The sequence below is a fragment of the Sinocyclocheilus anshuiensis genome, unplaced genomic scaffold (genome assembly GCF_001515605.1).
Source record: "Sinocyclocheilus anshuiensis isolate Anshui unplaced genomic scaffold, SAMN03320099.WGS_v1.1 scaffold624, whole genome shotgun sequence".
Taxonomy (NCBI): Eukaryota; Metazoa; Chordata; class Actinopteri; order Cypriniformes; family Cyprinidae; genus Sinocyclocheilus; species Sinocyclocheilus anshuiensis.
The window spans coordinates 210,990-224,661 of NW_015554128.1; the positions used below are offsets into that span (position 1 = coordinate 210,990).

The 13,672-nt window shown below is 35.9% G+C and overlaps 1 protein-coding gene across 1 annotated transcript; it reads right to left on the reverse strand.

Moving 5' to 3' along the window:
- Window positions 1-874: 874 nt before the first annotated feature.
- On the reverse strand, window positions 875-12,359 carry LOC107670224 (probable 2-oxoglutarate dehydrogenase E1 component DHKTD1, mitochondrial). Its single transcript, XM_016462755.1, has 17 exons — window positions 12,100-12,359; window positions 11,724-11,876; window positions 10,587-10,798; window positions 10,248-10,442; window positions 8,364-8,633; window positions 8,049-8,220; window positions 6,659-6,857; window positions 6,225-6,537; window positions 5,876-5,960; window positions 4,834-4,973; window positions 4,387-4,537; window positions 4,154-4,260; window positions 3,895-4,059; window positions 3,717-3,799; window positions 3,105-3,274; window positions 1,901-1,986; window positions 875-1,758 (listed from the first exon to the last, which is right to left on the reverse strand). The coding sequence occupies exons 1-17, from the start codon at window positions 12,257-12,259 to the stop codon at window positions 1,657-1,659; spliced, it is 2,763 nt and encodes a 920-aa protein (XP_016318241.1). The 5' UTR covers window positions 12,260-12,359; the 3' UTR covers window positions 875-1,656.
- Window positions 12,360-13,672: the final 1,313 nt, after the last annotated feature.

Here is a 13,672-nt window from a genome sequence, read left to right on the forward strand (position 1 = left end):
TTTATAGAGGGGAAAAAAAACTTTAAAAACACAAATAGATAAAGTATAATGTACAAAATTAACGCTTAAATTGATATTTTGGATGTTTTCTTCTTTCTTCAGAAAGAAGACATGGAAGCAAAATAGCTCCAAATCTCATAATTGACCAGTGCATGAAAAAAAAGCAATGGTTTTGCCTGTAGTGTCTTGCCTTAATTAATATCAATAGCTTAAAATTCCAAAACCAAAACAAAGTAATGCTGTTAAAATACTAAATCACCTACCTTTGCTTTTTATGAATGAACTTTTCCAGGACATAGGATGTCTAAAGGAAACATGGACATTTTTCACAAAACATTAACTGTAATTAATTTGAACTGACTGACTAGGAATGAATATACTAAATGACAGACAAACAGGTTTAATTATAAATATATTTGCTTTGCATGATGAGTATGTTAATGGTAAATGATAAACTTTTTTTTTTCATTTTTATTTTATTTTTTATCTCCAGAATAAGTATTCAAGTACAAATTCAGTTTCGCCCACATTATGACTACTGAAAACAATGCCTATAATTCAACATTATAAATTGGATTTGGATGGGATTGTCATAGGTAAAGATTCACAGCAACATAAACTAGATATCAAAACAAAAATATTCATTTTCGATTAATACTTTCCCTACGTTTGCTTTTTATGAATGAACTTTTCCAGGACATAGCATGTCTAAAGGAAACATGGACATTTTTCACAAAACATTAACTGTAATTCATTTGAACTGACTGACTAGGAATGAATATACTAAATGACAGACAAACAGGTTTAATTATAAATATATTTGCTTTGCATGATGAGTATGTTAATGGTAAATGATAAACTTTTTTTTTTCATTTTTATTTTATTTTTTATCTCCAGAATAAGTATTCAAGTACAAATTCAGTTTCGCCCACAACATTATGACTACTGAAAACAATGCCTATAATTCAACATTATAAATTGGATTTGGATGGGATTGTCATAGGTAAAGATTCACAGCAACATAAACTAGATATCAAAACAAAAATATTCATTTTCGATTAATACTTTCACTTCGTAAACAAGTAACAATTGATTAATTTTTGTTATTTCTGATTCTACATTCATCTGGAAAGAGTCAATTTCCAAGCAGCCCTTAATTCACATGCACACATTTAATGCACCAACATTTTGATCATGAGCCACTACTAGTTCACATCACAATATTCATCTCAATGCTGCAACAAATATTATTTATAATCTTTTCTTTGCCTCCATAGTCTTCCGCACAGTTATCAAATTTAATTTGAAAAGTGCTTTGAAAAATTACATACAATATGTATGTATGCTTTGTTCGTTTTCTACATTTCTTCTATATAATAAAATTTTTTCTGTGCCAAATATTACTTCTGAAATATCAGTTATGATACTTTCAAAAGGAGTATTGATAAGCTGATTTAGATGTCAGTAAGAAATGTTCAGTCAACAGATGTTCCCTTATACCTAAATAAGGGGATGCATTAAACAGTCAAACCTGCAATATGCCTCTGTTTAGTGCTCAGGCTACAAACAGTACTTGGAGTTTGTTGTCAGTGTACCAGTCATAGCTTGTTTGCTACAATAAGACGATCATTTCTTGAAGTTTATAGTTGTGTGGTCTCAGGAGAAAGACGCGGTCAGGATGGCTTCATGCTGCTGATGGTGGAGGGTACCGATGCCCACGGCAGGAGCGGGTAATGCTGGTCTGCCGACTAATCTCAACTGAGGGAACAAATCATGAGATCAACGTCAATCATTTTGCAATAAATCAGTGCTAATTTAATGAACGTCAAAAATGTAAGCTAAGAGGCGATCAAGGCATTAGCTAAGAGGCCCTCTATTAGCGTGAAGTGGTGAACCTGACCTTGCAGGCTAACTGTTTTTCGAATCTCGGTGATACAAATGACCAGCAGCCCATGTTCTGTGGCTCCTCTTGACTCCAGATCAAATCTGTAACAAAAACAGAAATTATACTACTTGATATGAAATAATATAATATGAAGATGGCCATGTTTTCTGTTTAAATGTGTCGGCTTACAATAGAGTTTGCTGTTAGCATGTTCACAACTAACAACAACAATACTGTAATAAGCATTAAATATACACTACCGTTCAAAAGTTTAGGGTCAGATTTTTTTTAAATGACTATTTTTATTCAGCAAAGATGCATTAAATTGATCATAAGTGATGACATTTTTCAAAAGAGAGATTTCTATTTAAAATTACTTCTGTCCTTTTGAACATTCTGCACAAAAATATTAAGATTAACATTGATAATAAGAAATGTTTCTTGAGCAGAAAATTAGTATATTAGAATGATTTCTGAAGGATCATGTTACACTGAAGACTGGAGTAATGATGCTGAAAATTCATATATAAAATATATTAAATTATATACAAAAAGAAAACAGTTGTTTTAAAGGGGTCATATGATGCGATTTAAATTTGTCCTTTCTCTTTGGTGTTACAAGCTCTTGGTGCATAAAGAAGATCTGTAAAGTTGCAAAGACTAAAGTCTCAAATCCAAAGAGATATTCTTTATAAAGACGATTTCTGCTTCGTCATGCCTGGAGCTGATCCGTGCTGGTTACTGAGGGAATACTTCAACTTCGCGCAGTGGATCGCCGGATTGGCTTTCACCGTGGACGAAGCGGAGTCCAGCCCGGGGTCGTCACATGTGGTTGCCGTTTAAAATATATTTGTTTTGTTTTTTACTGTAAAAAACTTTCAACTTTTTTTTTTTTAATCTTACTGACCCCAAACTGTGGTATTGCATTTATAATAAACAAATATTTTACTAATATAATATTTTGAATCAGATATAATATGTCTCATATATTTCATCCTATAAGGAAAAGCAAGTATAATGTCGTATTTATTTTTTCATGGAGCTCCGTGTATTGCATTCTGGGATTGCCGAAAGGCTTTTTATCAACACCTTTGCACGTTTGCGATTCCTTACGAAGGCCACTCACTGAGCAACTGCCACAATACCAAAGAAACAAATGTTAATTAAGACAATCCTTTGAGTGTTCCATGAATAAAAGATGTGTATATGAGCAACTCACCTTTGGCGTTTGTGTATTTATTTAGTTCCTGTTGTAGGGCTTCTGTGGGGAAAGGACACAGTTCCTCCACTCTGATCAGCGCTGTGCTTTTTTCTGCCTCTGGTAACGTCTCTCTATGTTTCAGCAGGGCGTAGTAATGTTTACCCGAGCAAAACAGAATCCGCTGCACACTGCAAGACAAGAGCAAGGAAGGAAGGGAAATAATACTTTTATTCAGCAAGGATGCATTAAAATAATTAAAAGTGACAGTAAAGACGTTTACATTATTACAAAATACTTCTATTTCAAATAAGTGCTGTTATATTAGCAGAACAACTGTTTTCAACATTGATAATAATAAGAAATGTTTCTTGAGCAGCAAATCAGCATATTAGAATGATTTCTGAAGGAACATGTGACACTGAAGACTGGAGTAATGATGCTGGAAATTCAGCTTTGCTACCATAGGAATAAATTATACTTTATTTTACATTCAAATACAAAACAGTTATTTTAGATAGTAATAATATTTCAGATTATTACTGTTTTTACTGTATTTTTCATCAAATAAATGGTGAACATAAGAGACTTGCTTCAAAAATGTGTTTAAAAAAAGTGACTGAATGAAGATACCTTGCAGGGTTTACAGAAGTATCACCAATGACAGGCTTAAAGGAAGTTCCTGGTCCCATACCAGCCAAGCTTGACACTGCCCCCTAGTGCCAAATAGAGGTGAATAATAAAACAACAAAAAACGTTCTTTTTTTCAGTAAGGAATTCATATTTAAAAATATGAATATCTCTAACGTACAGAAAAGCGCAGCAGAGTCTTAGGAGAGGCCACGATTATCGGCTTCCTGAAGTTTCTAATCATTTGTCTCCGCAAAAGGTGGTAGTACTGAGCTGGTAGGGTAGGATTGACCACTCCCATGTTCACCGTGTCACCGTCCACACCTTCCTCTTTACTGTCAGAGAGCTGCAGGAGGAAGAAAGTGCAATTACGAAGATTATCAGTGATGCTGAAAGATTCGCTCTGTACTTTTCCTGTAAGAGAGCATGCATTAACTCGCCTGTAAGAAACGCTCGATTCGGCAGGATGAATGCTCTGGTCCGGCTCCATCGTATCCGTGTGGCAGTAAGATGACCAATCCACTCTGCAGGAGCCATTTCGCCTCACCTTAAGAAGTTTTGCCACAAAACAGGATTTAGGCTCTAAAGGTGTATTTAACCATTTGACCAAAGCATGTGTAAAACACTGCAAATTATACTGTCACCCTTAGCATTTGACTATTTTTTTTTTTACCTCCAGAGAGGAAAGTGTCAAATATTATCTGGGCGCCGTTGAAGAAATCTCCAAACTGAGCCTCCCAGATGGGCAGCAGTCTAGGCAGAGCAATGCTCATTCCATACTCAAACCCCAGAACAGCTTCCTCTGAAAGAGCACTGTTGCACACCTGCAAGGACACACACACACACACACACACACACACACAACAACATAATTATTATATGCTGTCTAATGTGGTGGCATAAAGAATTAAAACAGCAAACCACCCAGCTCAGGAATGAAGAGCAGCTGGAGTACTGAGTTACAAAGCTAATACGTTACATGCCATCAACCAAACAGCCTAAACTAAAATGTACTATTAAAAACACATAATAAAAAAAAAAGTGATAAATGATTGCAGCAATGCATAACTCATGTTTGCAGTAAACGGTGCCTGTTGTGTCTGTGTCTGGCTTGGCTCACCTCCAAGTGGCCTTTCTGTTCAGGGCTGATGTGATTGAGGGGGATGTACATGTCGTTGGTTTCCTGACACACAACCATAGCGTGACGCTGACTGAACGTACCCCGGCCAACATCCTGACCACTGATACGGATATTAAATCCTGCATCAAATATATATAAAAATGGGTTTTTAAACTTTTTGATGCTAATATATTTTCATGTACACTGACATCAAAACTTTAGGGTCAGTTTTTTTTTTTTTAAAGAAATTATTCAGCAAGGATACATTAAATTGATCAAAGTGACTTTTACATTATTACAAAAGATTTCTTTTTCAAACAAATACTGTTCTTTTGAACTTTCTATTCATCAAAGAATCCTGAGAAAATGTATCACAGTTTCCACTAAACAAACGTTTTCAACAATGATAATAATAAGAAATGTTTCATCAGCATATATTAGAATGATTTCTGAAAGATCATGTGACACTGAAGACTGGAGTAATGATGCTGAAAATTCAGCTTTGCGTCACAGGAATAAATTACATTATAAAATATATTATAATAGAAATTGCAATAACGTTTCAGAATATTATTGGTTTTACTGTATTTTTTTATTGAGCATTAGAACATTTTTTAAACATTAAAAAAATCTTACCAACCACAAAATTGGAATATTAGTGCATAACAACTTATTTAAAAAAGTAGCAATAGTATACAGTACATTTGCAAAATGATTGGGTTTTATATTATCATTGCACTGAAGCAAAAGGAAATTAATAAAATATTATCTGGAAAATATTTTGTTTGTATTAAGCTGACAAAGAATCATTTCTACTAGAGTACAGTTCAATAAATTCTGTTATATCAGGAAAATAAATTCTACATTTTTTTAGAATCTAAGTTATTGTCAAAAAATCTCCAAAACTCCAAAAAATTGTCCAAAAACACCAGTGCACAACCTAAAGACAACAAAGATTAGGAAAAAAATCTGTATAAAAGATACAAATTAAAAGCACAAATTATTCTTGAACAGTGCAAGGAAGGAGAGAGGAATACTTTACCCTGGCACAGCAATGTGCCAAACGCCAGGGCTTCCGCTGTGGACCAGTCTAATTTTGTGCCCTCTTCCAGTTTCTGCAGGCGTGCCTGTGACAAACCAGTTTAGGCATGTTCAAATCAACTAGACTGCATCAATTCTTTACTGAGAAAACTAATTCTAAAGAGCCATTCACATAGACATTTTCAATGTTGTCATCTTATGGCTGTATAGATCGTTATAGTTTATGTTCCTACTGTTACATAATATATGCATAAAAGTTAAACCTCTCAACTGTCATGTTGCTTTTTTATAAAATGCCATAAAACAGCACAAAATGAGGGCAAAGATCAAGCGAGGTGTTCTTTCATTACCTGCACGTGTGTCTTTCTCAGGTGACTGTGCAGTTGAATCTCCTCAGGTATGTCTACTGATCTGGCACCTACGAACTGCAGCAGGGGCAGCGCTACCCCTGTGTCCCAGAATGAGACTCTGTTCTGGGGTTCCACCAGGTCTCCCCAGCGCCCCTGGAGGTTGGTGGGCGGAGGGCTGTAGAGGGTCATGTTGTTCAGCCGGTTGTTGAGCACAGCGTAGAGGGTGGTCTTGATCTGTCCGCGCTCTTCCTCTGTCATCAGACCCTCAGCGATGAGTTGGTCGGCATATGAATCTGGGATACTTTTTCTCGACCTAGAATGGCCACGAAATAAGGAAAATTAAACTTAACTTTTTAGAAATATGTTATAAAATAAAGGCGGTTTCATCCGTTAAAATCAGAATTGCCAAAACAGTGACTGGTAGAAGTACCCACCGGATAATTTTATACATTGTAGGGTTTGTGAAAAAGGGCTCGTCCAGCTCATTGTGCCCCCACTGGCGGTAACAAAGCAGGTCTACAATAACATCTTTTCTGAAGCGTCTCTGGTACTCCACGGCCAGCCGGGTCGCCCTGAGGACCTCCTCAGCATCATCGCCATTCACATGGATTATTGCACATCCTACCATTTTACCTAAACAGCAACAAACAGAATTGCAAAAATGTTGTTAGATGTTGTTTAAAATAATAATAAAAAAATAACTTATTTTACTTCATAATTAAAAAAAAAACATTTTTCATTTTTGTTTAATTTAATGTAATACATAAAGTAAAATCTAAATAAAATAAAAGTAAAAAAAAAAATAATAACAACAATAATAATAATAACATAACTAAAAGTAAAATCTAAATAAAAGTAAAAAAAAAAACAACAACAACATATATATATATATATATATATATCAAAACCTAATAAAAATTACAAAACACATTACAAAATCCCTAAAACCTTTAAATCTAAATAAAAGTAAAAAAAAAAACAACAACAACATATATATATATATATATATATATCAAAACCTAATAAAAATTACAAAACACATTACAACATCCCTAAAACCTTTAACTAAAAATAAAATGAAAATAGAATATAAAAACTAATTCCAATATTAATAAAAACTATAATTGTATCTCAATGAAACTAAAATAACACTGGTGCAGAAATTCAGGCATGTGATCAGCTAAGGACAAAAAAGAAAACCGTTTTTTTAACCATTCAATATGACCAATATGATAAAATAACAATACTTTATTTTTTAAATTACAAAAAATAAATTAATAATAAGTTACGTTTTTTTAACATTAAATTAATAAAGAAATATCATTATTGCAATAATACTATTGCATTGTTAAATAAAAAAAATATGTATTATTATTATTAGTAGTAGTAGTAATAATAATAATAATTATTATTTTATTTTACAAAACAACAAAATTACAATGCTTACATTTATGCTTTCTTAAGTTTATTTGCTTTCAAATGTTAAGCCATAGAGCTCTCATTTGCTTTGAATATTGCAGGGAAACCTTAAAGGTACGGTCACATTAACTACTGTTGGGTAAATTTATAATTTAATATAACCATTATATAATTTCCCTTATTTGGATGGCAAAATGTGATTGACATTTAAACTGCACAATTATTATGGTTATCTCAAATAATTGCAATCGGATTGAATGAGACACAATAAGACAATTAATCAATAATAATAATCACGACAGGCCAATCTTGGGTCCCACATCTCAGGCTGGAAAATATGGAAATCCATATACTGGGGAAAATAAAATAAATAAATACATCACTCACACTCTGGCATGTACATACCAACATCACTACAGTACAGAGATGATCGGCCCCTCTCTGAGGGAGTGGTGTAGCCCACTTGATTGTTCACGATGAGGTGGATGCTTCCACCTACTCTAAAATGGGGGAGATTTGACAGGGTGAAGGTCTCTGTTACGATGCCTTGGCCTGAAAACGAAGCATCACCATGAACCTGCACAGAACAGATAAACTATTACGTTATATCATCAACTACTATGTATTAGCAAGGTGTATAATGTTGTTATTAGTGAACTTTACTAATCTGGAAACTAATACAGACATCCTAAAACTGACTGAAACATCTCTGCTCAGGACCTGCAGGCAGATGACTTTGTCTCCTGGTTGTGCATGAGGGTCAGCGGAGTAATCGCCGTCCTGTTTGACTTGCTGACGGCCACGAGTCTTTCCTTGCGTCACAGGGTTGATGGCCTCCAGGTGGGAGGGGTTCGGCAGCATAGTGACACTGAGAGGGTGTCCCGCCCCAAAGTCCAGCTCCACCGTGGAGGTTAAATGGGACAGCACGTCTCCAATAGAGGGAGAGTTCTCCGGAAACTCGCTGAGACCCCTCATCTTACGGAACATGAGCTGAGAGCGAGAAATGAAGAAGTATTTGGTTTGTCAAAAGTGTAATAACAGCTGCAGGCAATGACTCAATTAAAATTTTCCCACAAACCGGTTACAAAATAAACTGCCATTCCCTGGAGAATGAGTCTATTCATGTAGTATGAAGAGGTGGAGATTGTGACTCAGAGGATTAGATGTTAGGAAGAAACAATGGGTGAGGAATTAAACCAAGATGGCATAAACATAACTGACAAGGAAGAAAAACAAGGAATCAATTCCAAACCGAAGCTGTGCATGCAAACACAATTTTAAAGGGGTCCTATTATGCTCATTTACAAAGTCTTGATTTTGTTTTGGGGGATGTACTAGAACAGGCTCTCATACTAGGTTGTTTGAAAAACATTATTACAACACCTCTCTCCCCAGTTTGGCATGAACAGCTTGAATAGTTCCTGTATCAAATGAAGGCCCGCCTTCTGAAATACGAGATGTGCTGTGATTGGTTAGCTGGGCCAGTGTGTGTTGTGATTGGTTAGCTGGGCCAGTGTGTGCTGTGATTGGTTAGCTGGGCCAGTGTGTGTGTTGTGATTGGCAGCACTCGGCGCCTGGTCGGGAAATGTCATGCCCCTTACCATAGCCGCCTGCGAGTTTCAGTGTAAATATTGCGTCAAAATCAAATCAATTTGATCGCGATTTAAACCCAGATGATTGTAATCACTCCAAGTTCGTCTGCCTTGGGAAAGCTAGCGTGTCTCCGACATAGTGATAACACTCGTTGCCTTCTCTAGTGCAGCTCAACCAGGTCTCGTCCCATTCGTCGATATTTGTGATATTACAAATCCCGGAAAATATGCGTTGTAGTCCAAACGAGTCGTTCATTGTAGTTTTTGAAAAGTGATTTCTGTTGAATAAAATATCTCCTTTTGAAGTGGACTTTGAGCTTTGTAACTTTGCAGATATTTTTTATGCTCAAACAGCAACATTACAGACTAACTAAAGTTGAAAAAGTGAAAAAGCATAATAGGACCCCTTTAAAGGAAAAGTTCACGCAAAAATGTAAATTCTGTCATCATTTACTCCCCCTCAAACCTCTATGAATTTCTTTCTAACATAAAAGTAGATATTTTGAAAATGTCACAGAGTTTTTTTTTGTCCATATAATGGAAGTCAATGGTAACCAAAACTGTTTGGCTAACAACATTCTTCAAAATATTTTCTTTTATGATCCACAGAAGAACAAAATTCATACAAGTTTGGAACAACATGAGGGTGAATAAGCAATCAAAGAATTTTTGTGTGAACTATCCCTTTAAGGGTCATCACTTAAAACAAAATAACAAATAAGATAACTCCGATATCTCAAGCGAAAATATTACTTTGCATTTTCAAATTTAAAACAATATTCCCATTACAAACATATAGTATTTCCAGCTTACCTTTAAAATAATTTTAAATTGATATTTTCACAAGATTAATTATTGTGACTTTATTAGTGTAGATTAGAATTTAAATTGCTTTTTTTATTTTATTACATATTTCAGAAACTGTTTTACTTGACTTTTAATTTTGTATTCTGTTTTATTAGCAATTCTCTTTTTGTTTTCATGGCTGTAAACAAAAGTATCAAGTATCAACCTCTGGAGGGAACTGCAGTAGTCCGGTGAGGAGGTTGAGACGTCCACGGTGAGGCATTCCCATGACCACGTCTGTCACTCCACTATACGCCGCAGAACGGAAGAGCTCGTAGAAAAATCCCATCATGCTCTCTGCTCCCTCACCTCCATATCGTTTAACAGTGGCAAACTTGGTGGCTAAAAAGTGGTCAAATTCCTTTAAAAAGAGAACACAGGAGACGCACATTTGCTGATGACAGTGGAATCAAGTGTGTAATGATTTACATGTTATTCAAAGTGTTACAGTCATCCTGAGGCATTCAAAAAAAAAAAAGTGACTAAATGCAAATGGCTGTGTTACCTGTGACTCAAGCATCAGTTTAGCCAGCTGTCTCCTCTCCTCCGGTGAAAACGCCTCTTTCTTGAGCTCCTCAAATCGGTCTGCAAACCATTCTCTTTCCTGCAAGTTCTGGAGCTGAGTGGTTTCCACTGAGATTCTCCCACAGTATGTTCTCTCCAGATAGGCCAACACCTCTTCAGAGGTCGCCTCGGCTTTCCCAAAATGCCGCAATCCTGGAATGACGACAAATAAAAATGTAAGGAGATAAATGGACCAAACTAAAGAAGTATTATTTTAAAATAATGTTCTGTGGTAGACATGTGCCGGTATTCGGTACTACGGTATATCACGATAACGAACATGCACGATATTGTTATCGTGGTGGGCACCTCAAAATACCGTGAATAATTATTTATTACAAATTATTCAGATTTTTTTTAATGCATTTAAAGAATACTTTTCCCATAAACTGGTTAAAATGCACAACACTGCTGTATGCTGCGTCACAGACACATGCGGACTCTCATGTAAACAAGCCCAATGGATGAGAAGCGCATGATGGGAGGAGTGAAGGAGACACGCTGAATGAAAATGCACATTCACTCTCTGACAGCAGATGGCGCTGATGGAACAGCAGAAATGCAGCTGTTACCCCGGTAACCCCATAAACAAAGCAGCTGCACTACTTTCTGAAACATATTTATATGATTTAACAGCCATTCTGATTTTTGTATTCGCAGTGGTGTTCATCACATAACTAAATACTTAAACGGCTATTTATTTTCACATTTTTTTATATTTTAATCTGGACTACAACATGATATTGTTTGAAAATGTTTTGATTCTTTATTGTTCGGTCTAGAGGTCTACACGGAGGACCCGAGACCCGAGGACCCGGGATCCGTACGGGTTCGGGGCTATATTTTAAATTGTCAGCCGGGTCGGGTCCCAATCTATTACTTCGGGTCCCGGGTCTGTTTAACATTGTGTGTATAAAAACCCTAATGCCTTGCCCCATGTAGACTTCAAAGGTAATTCCATTAATATGTAAATTAAATTTCTGCACTGAATTAAAGGACATGTGGAAATTATTTTATGTGCTAATCAACATAATGAGATATAGGCTATATGACTAAATACAAACAAGCAGAAACTCACCGGTGGTGTTGAAGACTCCATCAACGACTCCATTCAACAGGCCGATCTCCGGCACGCTGTCCAGCACAGGAGTTTGGGGAAGTAACGGGTTAATTTGAGCTACTTTGTGTCCATGTGCTCTATAGGCCTCCACCAGTCTCGCCAGCCCGTGATCTGTTTACATGAGACAGCCAGCGAATGCGGTTTGTAATACATTACCACACTCTATACGGTAAAGCATTGCAGATTTTGTTTCGCATCTCAAATATTTATACAGGTTTAAGAATTCATCTTTAAGAAGTAAGAAGCTACCAAAGCGTATGTTATGCGTCTCTAAAGCATAAACATTATAATAATACAGACAATATTAGAGGCAGGTTACTGTTAATTTATCAACCTTGGTTAAGCGCGGAGATCTGCGGAAGCCCAGCGTCTTTCTCCGGAATCTCTCTCGGTCTGAAACCATAGACTCCCCGCTGAGTGTGGTATAAACTCGCTAAAAACGGCCGTCTGGCACCGAAAGAATGGTGCAAAAGTCGATGTAGGTTTATAAGCATAATACCCGCTGACGTGGTGGAAATAAATAAACTAGATGAGCCACGCGTTCTAGTGCGCAGCCATAGTAAACGATAGCGGTGTCCGATAAGTGAATGAATCATTCTTGCGAGTCGAATCTTCTCAATGAATCAGTCCAGTCTGAACGACTCGTTCACGAAACGGATAGAATCCGAGTCAGCAACTAACTGAGAGTGCTTACATTGACATTTTCACTGTGATTATGTTTAATAACACGAAAAGTCTGAATGTAACTCACGAAAAATTGTTATTTTTATCGGTTAAAGGTCACGGTTAACCCAAAATCCAATCAGCAGACCTATATTTTTGTATTACACTGATTTCACTTTTTCTGCAAGCGACCTGACAGCGTTCTCGCGGCATTTTAATGTGCTTAACTTAAAAACACTTAAACCCCAATATTTCAAATATCACGTAAACGCGTTGATTAGTTGTTAGAATAAGCTGATTTTTGATAGTTATTATACAGTAGCCTAGCATACTGTTGTCCATGTAAAGGCACTCTCTCGTTAAACATCTGAAGACTTGCAATTAACTCACCAACTCCTTGAACCGAATAATGTGTAATAATGTAGCGCATAATATTTAGGTTTTAAATAACTGTGATTTATGAGGTAAATAATGTAGCTACACTTTAAAATACAATAAGCACACTTATTAATAAAATGTAATATATAAAAACGCAATAAACTGGGACATAGGCGAATATAGAGCATGTATATGCCATATCGTCATGTCAGGAACCACGTGATGACGTACGTACGTAAAAGAATAGCTGAATCGATCTTTTGAACCGATTGTTTGAACTAACTGTTCAAAAGAACCGATTCGCGACAATGAGTCGGACTGAGCATCACTAATGCACAGAGGCACGCAGATGGGAGGTGATGATTTGCTCATCGCCTATTGGCGGTTGGTTTGTAAGAAGGCTTGGATAGGTCAACTGGTTAATGCCTATTTAGAATATGTGTATTATTTAGCAAACTTCCAGACATGTGTATGGCAAGCCGTTTATGGCAAGCCGTTTTAACATTTAATCTATAAGCCGTACTAGTATCTATTTTCATGGTACTAGTACCTATTTTTTAGATACTAGTATCTTTTCCATTAAGTACTAGTACTTATTCATTAGGTACTAGTGCTTATTCTTTAGCTACTAGTGCTTATTCTTTAGGTACTAGTGTTTATTCTTTAGATACTAGTGTCTTTTGTAAAGTTACTAGTACTTATTCATTAGATACTAGTACTTAATCATTAGATACTAGTACTTATTCCAATAGTGACTAGTATTTAATTATACTCTTCTTGTTAAGAAAAAATAGAGCTAGTACTTTTTTTTTTTTTAGTTACTAGAAACTTTTTAGACCAGACATATCCTGAACTTAATAGATCCT